A 14,673-nucleotide genomic window follows, 5' to 3' on the forward strand; every position below is an offset into this window, starting at 1 on the left:
TCTGTGATCATGCTCTAAGCAGCAGCTGGGTCATGGGGCTTTCCCTCCTACCTTGTTAAAGAGCTGGGCTCAGCTGCTGGGTAGGAGGGAGCCCTCCCATCCAGCTGCTGCTGAGCAGACACAGAAGAAACCTCCAACCCAGCTTTTGACTCAAACGAGCAGAAAACGGGAGTGCGCTCAGCTCCCAGATTAGGGGAGGCCGCATCTCCTATCCTCAGTAGGATCGTGAAAACCAGCCTTGTATTTCAAATTCTGCAGAAAGTCTTGAGAGGCTGCTTTGGCCAAACTAGATCTTCCAAAGCGCTGTCCATGCACACTCTAGAGAGCAGACATAACTAACTTCTTGAAAAACAAAGGAAAAGCAGCAATGTGCTTAAAAGGCACAGTGTGTTTTCAATGAATAATGAATAAAAACAGCATACCAGGAGTTGACACCAACTCGACGGCACAACTTTACTTTACCTTTTTTACATAAAAGATGATGAAAAATGATATCATCTGAATGGCAGGGAGCAGAGGCGAGAAGAAGATGCCAATCCTACAGAAAAGGAAAGGAAAAATCAACTCAAACATCCTGTTTGTACAAGATGAGGTGTAAGCAGGATATCTCTGGATAGAGCTGGCTACTAATCCATGAAACCCCAGGCTATGATTCTAAAGGAGAAGCCACTTTGTTAGAATGAACAAAACCATTTCGTTTTAGAACCTTGTCATATAGAACAGTTCTATTAGAACCGTTCTCAAGCTGCCATGCAAATAGACAGCTTGAACACACCAAGCTTGCAGCTTGACTGGGAGAAGATAAAGCGGCAAGGGCCGGAAGTGGGGAGGCCATCTCTCCATCTAGCATGTCTCTTCTTGTCCTTCACAACCCTTGGCCAGTTCTAAGGAATGGAAGAAAAAGCACACGGCAGTTGTGAGTAAGAAAAACACCCCTAAAGGTGTATTGCATTTATAATCATGGTGGTTTGGTATTGCTTCTCAGCCTTAGAAATTTCTATTTTTTTTATCACTATCACTATCACACACCACTTTTCAACAAAGTTTCCAAAGCGGTTTACATAGAAAAATAAAGAATACATTACAATCTAAAAAAGAAATATAAGGATTTTTTTTACTTATTCGTTTTTACGTTTATAGCCCTCTCTTCCTCCAGGGAACCCAGAGCAGTGTACATGGTTATACTGATCTTCACAACAATCCTGTGAGGTAGGTTAGGCCGAGAGAGAAGGCCAGGGTCACCCAGTGAGTTTTGTGGCTGAACGGAGCTTTGAGCTTGGGTCTCCTGCGTCCTAGGCCAGCCCTCTAACCACGCTGGCTCTGTTCTCTAGTTGTAAATGGGGGAGAGCTGGCCTTTCGTTCGCCAGTTCACATAAAGGAAAGACTTTGCTTCCCGAGTCAAACTAGATCAGACATTATGAAACACACCCTCCCCTGCCACCCTGGTGAGGTTTTAGAAAGAGCAGCCACAGAGCCCAATCGGGATCACAACTGCAGACAGACAGAGGGGATTCAGCTCTTCCCTTCTCCCCAGCTGCCAGCCTGACCAACATCACCTCCCACGCTGCGGCTTGCTTATTTATTTATTTCACACCTTTATAGCCTGCTGCCCCTCCAGGACACCACTGCTCGGGGAAGCTCACAACAATAAAATAGATACAATATACAATAAAAGTAATAAGATTAACCAAATTAAACAAACAAGCCAAAAGTCAGGTTAAAAGCCACAATCAGTATTAAGTTCCAAATTAAAAGTTATTTTAAAAGCTAAAAATTGAGAACTATAATTTCAGAAACTATAAAAGTAAACGTGTCCCATTCATTCCAGTGGGAGCACTCAGGAATAACTTAGTCTTGATGTAAGCCAGGGACTGGAGTAGCCTGTTTCATAACTGTAATATTTAAGTAAGTGTGTGTGTGTGTGTGTGTGTGTGTGTGTGTGTGTGTGTGTGTGTACATACAGACACAATCTTCATGGGGTACATGAGTCAAAAGTATGTGACAGAAAGAGTGTACTTGTTTTTTTAAAAAGGTTGGGAAACCCTGATGTAACTGATCCTGGTATGCTAGTTTTTTCTTGTGTAAACAGCATGTGCCAGTGGCCAGATTTGGATTGGGACCATAGCAGTGAGGGGAGGGAGGCCTTTAAGCCCAGCAAGGCCAGAGCCCGTGAAGTGATTAAAGGCAACATACTTGGCCCTAAAAACAGAGTAACCTCCAGCCTGAATACCATGGATAGCCCTGAACTAGGATATCTTGCTCATTCCCCCCCTACAGAAAACTGGCACAGGGCAACTTTCAAAAGAATCCTGCCAGATTAGTGGAAGATTGAACTAATCCTAAAGAAAGAAGATAAACTGGCAAGGTTTGGTTGGCTCCTCCAGGAAGTCAACGGGCTTCTTCTTCCTGTGCTACAAGTTATTTATGAAATGCAGCCAAAGAGAATCTCATGAGAGTCCCAAAGATCAGATAAACCCTGTATCAGATTTATGCCAAGATCTTGGCAGGGTTATCAGTCTCACTGGTTTCTGTCCATTCACATGCAGGGTGTTTCGGAATCTCTGGAGCGTGATTTCAAAACATTACAAAATTATCTTTTGAATAGAAAGAAGTTCACTCACCATGCCAAAGTCTGTGCATAGATCAAATCCAAAACGTTTCGGGCAATGTCAAACTCCGGCACGCCAAGCTTTTTGCAGCATTTTGTTCCCAGGAGCCTGAAAAACACCACAAATTCATTCAAAATCACACACACAGGATTTAAATCAGCATCAGCCCAGGAGTGCTTTCCGCTGGGTGAAAAGCTTCTGGGCATCTCATGAATATGAGTAGTAACCATTTCTCAGCAGGGCTGCCCCTCAAGTTTGGAATTATCTTCCTCTGGTAACACACCAAAGTCTGAGCCTGAACTTTCTTGGGAAGGTGTCCGTTTCAGCCACGGAGGAACCTTCAGCTGTGCTGAGCTGCAGGGCTGGGCTTAGGTCCACCTGAGAGTCCTCGCATCCTTCATATTCTAGTCCAGGAGCCAGGCCCACCCGGGTTGGCCCCTGGTACCATCCCAGGGGACGAACGCTCAGAGTGATTGGGGGCAGCATCTACACCCACACACCCAGAGATGGAAAAGAGGTGGTTGCACTTTTCAGTGTGTTCTCACCGCTCCTTCTTTTTCCCTGTTCCAAGCCCATTAGGGTAAAATTGCAGTCATTTTTGCACGGAGGCAAGGGTTAGGGCAACAGTGAACACACATTGTTGTGCTCTCTCCATGGAGAACACTTTGCGGGACATTCCTATTCATTTCCATTTCCATTCCTCTGACATCAACAGCATTATATTTTTGTTTTTGTGTTTTTAAAACTTGTAAAAGCTTTTCAAAGACCTTTGCAAATGTAGCTGCTGCAGGCCTGATGGTCAGGACAATACAAGCTGGAGCACACACGGGAAGCCTTGCCCTGCTATCTCCTCTTCTCCATCTTGAGGGGTGCAGAGCTTATCAAACACCACAATGAGCAACATTCATCCTCCAGATGGTACCTACCACCCCGGCTGGCTCATGGACTGTAAGTAATGCAGTATAGGTGCAGGTGTGGACAAGGAGCAGGGAGACGGAGCAGAGTTTTAGAACCCATCAGAATTATTATTATTAAAAAAGATGTATGCACCACTTTCAGCAAAAGAGCTCTCCAAGTAGTCTGCATCCCCAAAGGAATGAGGAGATGCTCCCTCTACTGGAAGGGGCTCACAATCTAACAGTATTCACGAGGCAGACCCCAGCCGCCACGGCTGGAGAGTGTCAAATGCTCTCTACCTGCTAAATATAACAAGGTTCCTAACTTTAAATGGTGCCTCTTTGCCCAGTTAAGCAGGATTGGGGGGGGGGAATTATCTGCTTCCTTTTGTAATGCCAACAATGAGAGAGCACAAATGCCCTGACTGGAGCCCACACGGAATCACGCACATACCTTCGGACAAATTCTCCAAAGAAAGATCCCATCAAGCAACAGATGAAGTCAGCCACTAACAGCCTGTATATGTCTTGGCCAACCAGGGTTTCCCAGCACTGATAAGAGAGAGGTGGAGTGGGGGAAAGTCAGAACAAAATCGCCCTCTGATGGAAAGTAGCGATACCTTTGACCACTTGGTCAACCCAGCCCCATCTTGGTGGCCATACAGCCTCCATTTAGAAGTTGATCTGAGTCCTGGCACATCACCCACCCATTCTCAACTGGAATCCCTTTCTCCCAACACCCTCCAGCCTAGGAATAAACGAAGATGCCTCTGAGAGAGAGTCAGACCCTGGGTCCATCTAGCTCCGTGTCGTCTACACTGACGGGTAGCAGCTGGCCCAGGTTCCAGGCAGGAGCCTCCGTTCCCAGCCCTCCCTGGAGATGCCGCCAGTGCCAGGCAGGGATGAACCTGGGACCTCCTGCATGCCAAGCAGAGGCTCTGCCATTGAGCTACGGAGGAATGGGGTGGAAGCTTCTCCCCCTCCCAGCCCCGGAAGGCAGGCAAAAGAGGAACCATCGCTGCAGCTGTCCCTCTCCCCGCAATGGCAATGGCTGAGGGGCCTCTGAGGGGCCCTCTCATTGGCGGGTGGCGGGGAGTGCCAGGCAGAGGCCCTGGTGGTGCGAGTCTGTCGGCCAGCTCAGGCCACCACTGCCACTGGGCCGTCCTGAGGGGCGGTGCCCTCTACTGGGCACCGGTCATTGGCTGGCGTCTGACCTGGCCAACCTGGCTAACTGGATCATCTCACCCTCTTCCAGATGGGAATGGAACCACAGCTCAGGGGCAGAACACCTGCAGGTTTCCCTGCAGAAGGTCCCAGGTTCACTCCCTGGCAGCATCTCCAGGGAGGAAACTGCGGGGTGGGGTGGGGAACTGCCCTCCAAAACCCTGGCAGACCCCTGCCAGAGTAGACAATGCTGAGCGGGATGGACCAGTGGTCTGACTCGGCCTCATGACCGAGGGGAGCAAAACATTCGTGAGAAGTAGGAGGTGCAAGGCAACTTGAGACGGGGGCCTGCGCTGGTCCAGCCCAGGCCACGTGGCATCTGTGCAAGCCAGGAGCTGCCGCTGGGCGGATGGGAAGAGCCACAGGTTAAGCTGTAGGGCCAGCACAAGTGCTGCAGTCCACACAGAAGGAGGGAGAGAAGGCGGAGGCTGCAGGAAAATCCAAGCAATCCAGTAGATTGGTTTCTTTGTGGGCCATTCAAGCTCTGGACTAAGGCCTACTGCTCACAAAGAGCAGGTGAAGATGGAAACCTGTGTCTTAGAACGTATCACCTCAGGTGCAGGTAGAGGCTCAGAAGCTAGAATGCTCCCACACGTGAAAATATTTCAGCACATGGAAAACTAGCATGTTTTCTCCCTGACATCAGGGCGCTTTCCAGACTACACCCTGCAACGGGGTCACGGCAGATCTTGGAAGTCTGCTTCCACACTTCCTGCGTCGGGGCACCGCAGTCCCTACGTGGACAGCAGGGTGCCATTCATATTTCCAATGGCTTGTTTCGGGTTTAATTGCTGTGATATAGTGCTATGGCGTCGTATATTCGGCGCAAAAAAGTTGCTGTTTTTTCAGGTTCTTCGTTTCCGAGAGACTGCTCCCCCTGCTGTTTACGTTTTGAAGGTGATTTGCCTGAACGGAGGCATTTTGCTGCTGTTGAGCAGCTAGTCTGGAAAGGGCCCTAGTTTTCCTTACGCAGGATCTTTTTAAAAGATTGAACATAAAAACACAAGAACAATCCCTGCTGGATCAGGCCAGAGGCCCATCTAGTCCAGCATCCTGCTTCATGCAGTGGCCCACCAGGTACCTTAGAGAAGCCTACAAGCAGGAGGAAGAATCCAGTCCCATGTGCTGCCACCTGCACTGGTTCTTCAGGCCAAGATACAGCCTGACCGCCTCAGTGGCTCTTTAGGAGAAGTGAGTGTGTAGGAGGCAAGACCCTACGAGGGCATTTCCTAGCATACCTAAAGACTCAGCAGTGCCGAAACAGGAGCAGCCTCTCACCTCTGCCTCTGAGTGGGCCACAATGTTAAGCCAGTAGTAGCAGAGAATCCCAACGATGGCCATTTTCAGAATAACATTCCTGCAAAGAAGTCGGAGCCATTAGCAGTCAGTAGAGGAAGAGAGAAGTTGAGGCGCAGAAACATTTTCTAAAACTCTAAAGATGGAGTTGGTATATGCCAACTGCCTAAAACTCACAAGCAACAAAATGAACTTGGCTGAATACAAGGAGAAGACATTGAGGCTATTCACACAATGGGAGAAAATCGGGCTAGTGGAGGCTAGCCCGATTTTCTCCTCTCGTGGGGACCACCGGGCCACCCGCTTAAGTAGCCCGGTGCTTAAACTGGGTTTGCAGAGCAGAGAGCTCTGCATTCAGCACGTGGAGCCACCATTTTAACCAAGCTACTTAACAAAGCTGGGCTGGCAGAGGACACAGACAAGTCATGTCATTTCTGAGGAAGGAGGCAGGAGCACTGTCTCCTTGTCGAAGGAAGCACAGGAACACTAGAAATCTTCTTCAAGTCATTTAAGAGAGTTTTAGCACGCATCTAATTCTACGTATCTGCAAATCCAACCGTCGTAGAAGGCAGTGGTGGCTGGTGGGGCTGAGGCAGGGGGTGAAGTGGAAGACGGTGTATACTTTTCCCTTTGGGCAAAATCTCCCAAGCCACCTGGCCTCCCTCCTTGCCACGCATGCACACCAGCCAGCTGAGCAGCAGGGAGTGGAGCACAGGACCGCTCACTGGCCACACGGGAAGCCAGGCAGTGCCGGCGGAGTTTTCACCAGGAATTACAAGTGAGCTTCAACACCCCCTCCACCACCCCAGCCTCCACTGACAGAAGGAATTCCAGCATTACAAGCGGCTCTCTTAAACTCACATGGATGCATCATGCTGCTGAAGTCACATATGCACTGCACTGCCTTGAGAGCCCCCCTTTCGCCCACAACAGAACACGAGGCAGCATCACAGGGTTCCCGGGAGGCCTCCCATGATGCAGGCACGGGCCAGACCCCATCCGACAAGGCTGCTGCATCGCCTGCATTCAAATCACGCCCTGGTACTTGTTACCACGTTCAGACAAAAGAAATGGGGAAAGGGAGCAACACATACCTGAGAATAGTGGTGTAGATCTGGTGCCTGGGAGATGTGAATTTCTCAACAAAGCCAAAGAACGAGTAGAAGAAAGGCATGATGTGGTTGACCAGACTCACCACAATGGGCAATACTAGAGTGTTAGCTTGCTTTCTCAGCTCAGATTCATCCTTCTCCAGAATCAGCTTTAGGAAAGGGACGGGGCAAAATGCAAAACAACATCCACATTAACATCATCTACTGTGCTCTAGAGCACTGTACTTTTGCTTATTCACACAACATTTGACTTATTTATTGAATAGCCATAGAAAGGGCTGGTTTGCACCCCTGATTTCATTAGTTGGAGAGGAACCTGAGATTCCGAGGTGCACACGCTGCTGCAGAGCGTGTTGTGTGAACCAACCCAGCCATGACCGGCAATCTCAAATTGGCACTGTGTCAAACCAACAGGAAGCCGAGGAGGCAGCCTGGAAGTTGGGTGGAAGAAGCATCTTGGATGGATGGATGGATGGGTCAGTAGATCCCTCCATAGCCTCGGATGCCAAGACTGACCGTCTCAATGACAAGCAGGGCCTGAGCCGCCACTGTCTCTTCCTCCCCATCTCCAGTCCCCACACGTGCAGACGTCTAGCGGAGTATCTCCTCCTGCGGCAGGCATTGTAAAGTTGAAACAAGGGGTTGATTTAGCAACACCTTAAGTTCTATTTGTCTTAGCTCAAATGTGTTAAAGTCGAGGACAACCTACATACCTATATAAAGCAAATCCCATTGGTACAGGGGTCAAGAAATGTTGGCTCAGTTCACCAGCCTGGCAAAATATTTTACTTGTCAGATGGTTCCTCGAGCTATGTTGGTACACTGTTCATCAGGGTGCTTTCCAGACTAGACCCTGCAACGGGGTCACGGCAGATCTCGGAAGAGTGCTTCCACACTTCCTGTGTCGTGACACCACAGTCCCTAAGCGGACAGCAGGGTGCCATTCACATTGCCAATGCCTTGTTGTGAATTGAATCGCTGCCATTTAGAGCAAGGACACCACATATCCGGCGTGAAAAGGTTGCTCTTTTTTCGGGTTGTTAGTTTCCACGAGATGGCTCCCCCTGCAGTTTACATTTTGAATGCGACTTACCTGAACGGAGGCATTTTGCTGTTGTTGAGCAGCTAGCCTGGAAAATGCCCAGGAGTTTCTCTCAGGCATCATTTTTCACTTGTCACTGACTAGCAGACGAGTGGCTTTCCTGAGCCCTGCCTCAGAAAGCCTTAAACACTCCTCAAACACTGCCCAGGGCCAGAGGATTGTCTATTCAAAATGAGTAAGTTTAGCCCAAGAAAGAGCTCACTTTTGCCAGGGCCTTTCCAGATTGCCTGCTATAACGGTGGTAAAATGCTTTGGCTTGGCAGGATCAGATTGAAAACCATCCCCAGAATCTACAATGGGGAAATACCACTATTTTTTGCAATGCACATACAACATTATAACACTGAATCACAGCAATAAAATTTGAAACAAGGCATCCGAAATGTGAATGGCACCCTGCTGACAGCATAGGGACTGTGGTGTCAAAACACAGGAAGCGTGGAAGCACACTTCGCAGATACGTTGTGACACTGTTGTAGGGATTAATATGGACCCAGGTTTCAATTCATGCCCTCTACAGTCCTTGAAGGGAGACTCAACAGAATGCCAGGTCACCCACGTTGTTGTCGTTATTGTGGCTTGGAGGAGGTGGAGGATCACCTCCCTTATTGTTTGTTTGAATGTCCCTCGTCACAAGATGTTAGAGGAAAACATCTTCCTGGTCTATTTAAAAACTGTATGAACCGGCCTTGCTGATCCCGATCCTGTATTGTGGGCTGGTTCACATGACCATTAGAATCAGGGTAGAAGCCCAACCAGCTTTGCAAGGTTGTCAGAACTCAGGCATTTCCTTCCAGCTCAGTTGCTCTCGGAAGGGCTACAGCTTTTGGACCTGGCTTTTAATAGAGAGCCCACCTACCCGGATTGTGAGTACCCTTTAATTGTGAGTACTCTTGTACCTTTTCTACCCAGTCACCGGCACCTGGCACATCCTCCCTCGCAAAACCACCATAGAGAGTTGTGCACACAGCAGCTGCTGCCAATGGACATGCTAGCCTACAAAGCACTCTATGATCCCGAGTTTGGAGCAGCTTTGGCAGGGCTGTGTCCACCTCCTGCTCCTGCATGGCGAATGGGAGGGCAGCCGCTGACGTCATAACGCTTTTCCAGTCTGCTGGCAGTGCAAAGCCTGCTGGGAAGGCATTCGTGCCCTTGGAGGACCTTCCATGGAGGGGAAAGGCTTGCAGCTGCCGGGTTCCGCAATGCAGCCCTCAGCAGCTGTGCTCACATGTTTGCTGGGTTAGCAGAGCCAGGCTCAGGTGATGCCCATGAGTTGAACACAGGGTATCACCTCGGCTGGACTCCTACCCACCTTAAAAGGGTCGTGTAAGCAAGCCTTATGACAACTTATTGTTATAAGCAACCAAGATTGTTCAGTACACATTTAAAGTAAAGACTCACTGGGCCTTACTTCCAAGTTAACGAGGGAGAAGAAATAAATGCCAGCACACGAAGCAACTGCAGCTAATGAGGAGACGACCCAAGCCGCCAGGTGGACAGAGACGTGAGCCATCTTCTGACACAGGGAAAGCTTCAGGGCTTCAGTATTCACTTCAGATAGGGTTTCCTGGAGTTTAAAAAATATTACTAATTAATTACTATTTCTTTAAAGGATCTTTATACCACATTTCAATCAAATTCCCATGGCAGTTGACAAATAAAATCATAATGAAAAAATACAAGTATCCGAACAACAGTTAGAACAGCAGCGGAAGCAGCTTCCCAGACTGCGTGAGAGGAAGTGAGGTAAAATCCAACAGTCAGTCCTAACGTTTTAAAGCCAGTTAGAGTTAGCTGCTACGGATTTTACACCACTTCCTCCCTCTGGCAGAGAGAAAGGAAGAGGAGAGGAAGAAACCCCTGCTTCTGGATCTGCACACAGGGCACTTCCCTGAGGGAGGAGAGGAGGAGGGGGTGGGTGACCGATGGCTTTCCCTTGCATCCTCCCCCCCAGCCCCACCCCCCAATGAATTTGCACAAAGGCAGTGGACTCCTGCAAATAAGAAAAAAAATCTGTGGTTGATACACACACACCCTTCGAAAAGCAAGCCACACTTCTACAGCTGCAATCCTATGCACTCTTACCTAGGAGGAAGCCCACTGAACTAAATCATTTACTCCTGAGTAATCCCAGCAAGCCTGCAAGTTGTTCTCAAAACTCAGAAAACCAGCTACTATTTCAAGATGAACATACAACATGTTAATCCTGAAACATCAAGATAAGATCTAAAACAGGCTGTGGTCCGTTGTGCAAAGGGCACCTATGCAAGACGGTGTTAAAACCAGACGATCATACGAACGGACAGCAAGCCTAGACATTAGCGAAGCAATTTCAAGATGCCATCTGGAAAGTCCCCTGGAAAAATAAAGAGGTCTTCCTGGCACCCAAAGGGTAGCGATTCAGACACTGGGCACACCTCTTGGGAGAGGGGATCCCACAAACAGCGGACCACCACTAAGAAGACCCTGTGTCTGATCTCCACCCACTTCGACTCAGACGGTGAGGGGCACATGCAAGCCAGCTGCTGAAGCCGATAGTGGTGCATGGGGATAGGCTGAGGTGAAAGCAGACATTCCTTCAGGGACCCAAAGTTGTTTCGGGCATTAAAGGGTGTGGAAGGAACGCCGCCTTCACGCTGTGGTTTTGATAATCCAAGCAATTGCTTTATTGATACAAAACCAGTTTCAGCTGAAAATGGGCCAGAGGTTGCCCGTGCAGGTTACAAGCCTGTTCAGACCCTGGAGGCCAACTGAAGTGCACCACTCTGTCTTATCTGGTCAGAAGAGGAAGTTACATAACTGGACTCAGGTTGTTCAAACATTTTCAGTCAGTTAGCTGGACATTTACACATGTACGTTAGAACAAGGAAGTTACAGTAACAGACCATATTGACCCCGCGTGATTGATGAGAATGCTCCGGACATGGCTTTGCAAAGTGCAGCTGCCGATACTATCAGCTTAAGCGTTACTCAGATCTCCAGGGACCTTTCCTCCAAAATCTATTTCAAGCCCAAACCCCAAGCTAGCCATTTCCTGCCCGCAGTGCTAAGCCTGCTGTCTTGTTTCCTCCTTGCAAAGCATTTCTGCTCAAACAGCTCTAGCATCAAGCTAACAAAATGGCTTCGGTCTGGTCAAGCAAGTGAAATGACATCCACAAGGGTAAGCACCAGTGCTCCTCTGAGTGGTGCTCAGCAGTGGACTAGAGCCAGTGGCAATCTGTAAGCCTCTACTACGACGACGACTACTACTACTGTATTGATATACCACTCTTCAACAACATCCTCAAAGCAGTTGACATAGAAAAATTAAAAGATACATAAATAAGATGGCTCCCTGTCCCTAAAGGGCTCACAATCTAAAAAGAAACATATGGCAGACACCAGCAACAGCCACGAGAGGGATGCTGTGCTGGGGTTGGATAGGGCCAGTTGCTCTCCCCCAGCTAAATCTTAGAGAATCACCGCGTTAAAAGGTGCCTCTCTGCTCAATTAGCAGCACATATTCCCAGCAACTAGTCCCAGTTAGTAAACCTTACCCCTGCAAACAAAGTAAAGAAGCACCTTTTAAAGTGATGGCTCTCCTATATTTATCGGGGGCGGGGCGGGGCGGGGGGGAAGCAACTGTCCCTGTTCAACCCAGAAGAGTATCTCTCCAGAGGCTATTTCTGGCATTTCCTTGTGCTTCTTTTCAGTCGGTCAGCGCTTTGGGGCAGAGAACCATTCCGTCCTCAAACAGAATAGGGCAAGGCAGAGAGGGAGCAGGGACAGAGGATGCTGAAGGGAGGAGGAGGAGGAGGAGGAGGAAAGCAAGCCAGAGACTAGCTGGGAGGTGGGCCCTGCCCACACGACTTCCACCAGGGAGCTGCACTGCCCCCCAAGAAATGCTGGCTGAGGCGACCACCTTGGTCTGCCTCATGGACGGGGCGGGCCTGCTCAAGGTCTGGCTCTGGGTGCCCCCAAATGGCAGGTGGGTGCCAAAGGCAAGGTCTTTGCTGTGGTAGCACTTCATTTGTGGGACCCCCAATCCTTAACTAATTGAGCGAGGCCTACTTTATGGGAAGGATCCATAAAACAAACCCATCCGAGTGGTCTTTGCCTTGCAGAGGTCACCAACTCTCCCACAAGCTCGTATTCATGGCAAACTCTTCAGACAAGGTAGTTGTCACAACCTGGTTTAATAACTTGGGGGTGGGAAAGAAAAAGAAAAAGAGAGAGACCTGGCCACAGGGGAAATGGTTGTGTGAATCAGCCCTTACAGGTTATTTCACCTTTGGTAGGGGTTGTCACATGGGCAGGAGAGTCATTCAAGTGCTTCGGTAAGAAAACGGCTTGTTTTACACCTCTTTCATTGCATACCTTGATCTGAGTCCTGAGGTTCCTCTGTTTCAGTTTCACAGCTTTCTCGTTGGTTATATTGAAGTCCCAGATGCAAAGAAGCTTGGCAGCATTTCCAGAGTACATCCGAGGATTAACAAAGTTCTTGCGGAAGGACTTTGCCATGCTATGGTGGAAATGAAGAAGAGGAATGAGTGATATGACAAAAGCCGGGGGGGGGGGGAGAGAAAAGGCAGCCTCTTCTCCCTCCACCCCCACCGATTCATCAATAGCTTTTTAGCTATTTTAATTTGAACTTTTATATATTTTAAATTGTTTTTAAAATTTTTGTTTTGTTTTAATATTGTAAACTGCCTAGAGACTTCGGTAGTGGATGGTATACAAATATTATTTATTTATTTATCTATTATATGTTTATATCGCTTGATATGTAAATCTCTAAATATGCTAAATAAATAAAATAATAAATAAATAAATAAATTTCAGTGGGAGTACTCAGTGCTATTTTCCTGAAGCCTGTCAGTCAGGCTGAGGGGAGGGGTATCCTGAGCTTCAGCAAACAACCAGCCAATCAGGAGCAGAGAAGGAGGGTCTTCACCTTCCTCCCTCCCCTTCTGCAGTGGACAGATTGCTGTAGATGTGTCAGCTTCAAGATATAATACCACAGTATTGCTCTCTTTTGCATATTGTGGTCTGCTGATTAGTCTAATAAAATGAGTTGAGAACTTATTGCATTTGAACGGTGTCCACATCCCCCTTCAACACTGCAGCTCCCAGGCTAGCTGACAAGTTAAACAAACAAACGATTAAATGAAATAATCAAACAGCAATAAAACTACAAAAAAAGAAATATATAAAAATGCAGAATGAAAACAAAGCGAAGTCTGAAAAAAGTAAACTTTAAATATATAAGTGTGTGTGTGTGTGTGTGTCTGTCTGTCTGTCTGGGATTCCTTGGGCATACCAAAGGGGCCATTCACCTGACCTCCAAAAGGCAGAGGCACCCACAGAAGGGCCTCAGGGAGTGCAGGTCCACAAGGGGGAAGATGCTTCTTTGGGTCCTGGGGTCCCACGTTATGCAAGGCTTGAGAGATCGAGCGTGGAGAAAGACCTACAGCCAGTGAGGCCCTTTTGAAAGAGGTGAGATTTGTTTCTGCTGGCTGGTGCCAGTCAGTAACCTGGTAGCTCTATTTTGGATAAACCAAAGCTTCCAATGAGTATTGTTATGAGCACCCCCACCTTAGACTTAAAGGTACCAACTCAGAAGTATGTGGAATTCAGGCCTGTGTCTGATTTCATTTTATATTAAGAGTTCAATTAAGACCTGGACTCAAGGTGAACTGACACCCAGGTCAACTGCTCTGTGAAGGAGGAGGCAATCCAGCATTGTATTGTGAAATGGCTACTCAAGGAAGCACAAAAGCTAGGCCTGAGCTAATCAATATGCTAAAATGTAACTCACTAGCAGATAATGTCTGTGGAAGAGGCCAGGGGCTGATCTCCCCCTTCCTGTTGCAAGAAATCTATGTTAATCTTTGTCAATGATTGCTCTGCTATGCCCAAAGGGGATTACTCAGTCTATAGAAATTCCACCCTAGGAGAACACCTGTAGATTTAGTCCTTTTACTAACACCTTCTGGGACCAGGCCCAAATCTGGGGACAAGAGAAGATGCCCATTGCAGCTCAGAGAGGCAGATTTGCCTTGGGCAATGTCCCCTCCTCAAGATAGCAGCTAACAGAAGATGGGATTAAGATCTCCCTGGACTGGGCTAGTATCCTGAATAATTAAAAGACATTATCCAGAAGGTAGCAGTAAGTTGTCACCTTTTGGGACCCAGGAAAGATGATGGGAGATCAAAGGAAGATACAACTATAAAGAATAGCTTACTGGACAGAGAAGTGGCAGTCTTGTGCCTACACACAATCTTTTGCCTACAGCAAGAGCTGCTCACAAGCAATGCCAGAGTTTGCTGCCAAGCCGCGGGGCTAGAAGCAGGAACTCTGTCCATGGACAGGAGCTGTCTGTGACTTCTACTGCGCAGTGAGAAGTCAAGACTTCCCTAGCCATGGTGCTCTGGCTCTCAGCCGTGATCTGAGC

The 14,673-nt window shown here is 48.1% G+C and overlaps 1 protein-coding gene across 13 annotated transcripts in view; it reads right to left on the minus strand.

Annotated features, from left to right (window-relative positions):
- Positions 1-14,673, minus strand: part of TMC5 (transmembrane channel like 5) — a 53,942-nt gene that overhangs the window by 9,614 nt on the left and 29,655 nt on the right. For all 13 annotated transcript variants that reach the window (XM_053276075.1, XM_053276074.1, XM_053276073.1 and 10 more), the window contains 7 exons: positions 12,596-12,740; positions 9,651-9,806; positions 7,120-7,286; positions 6,008-6,086; positions 3,960-4,057; positions 2,622-2,717; positions 463-538 (listed from right to left, as the gene is read on the minus strand). In XM_053276075.1, the coding sequence (XP_053132050.1) occupies positions 463-538; positions 2,622-2,717; positions 3,960-4,057; positions 6,008-6,086; positions 7,120-7,286; positions 9,651-9,806; positions 12,596-12,740 (817 nt within the window). The remainder of the gene's footprint in view (positions 1-462; positions 539-2,621; positions 2,718-3,959; positions 4,058-6,007; positions 6,087-7,119; positions 7,287-9,650; positions 9,807-12,595; positions 12,741-14,673) is intronic.

The sequence above is a fragment of the Hemicordylus capensis genome, chromosome 13 (assembly GCF_027244095.1).
Source record: "Hemicordylus capensis ecotype Gifberg chromosome 13, rHemCap1.1.pri, whole genome shotgun sequence".
Taxonomy (NCBI): domain Eukaryota; kingdom Metazoa; phylum Chordata; class Lepidosauria; order Squamata; family Cordylidae; genus Hemicordylus; species Hemicordylus capensis.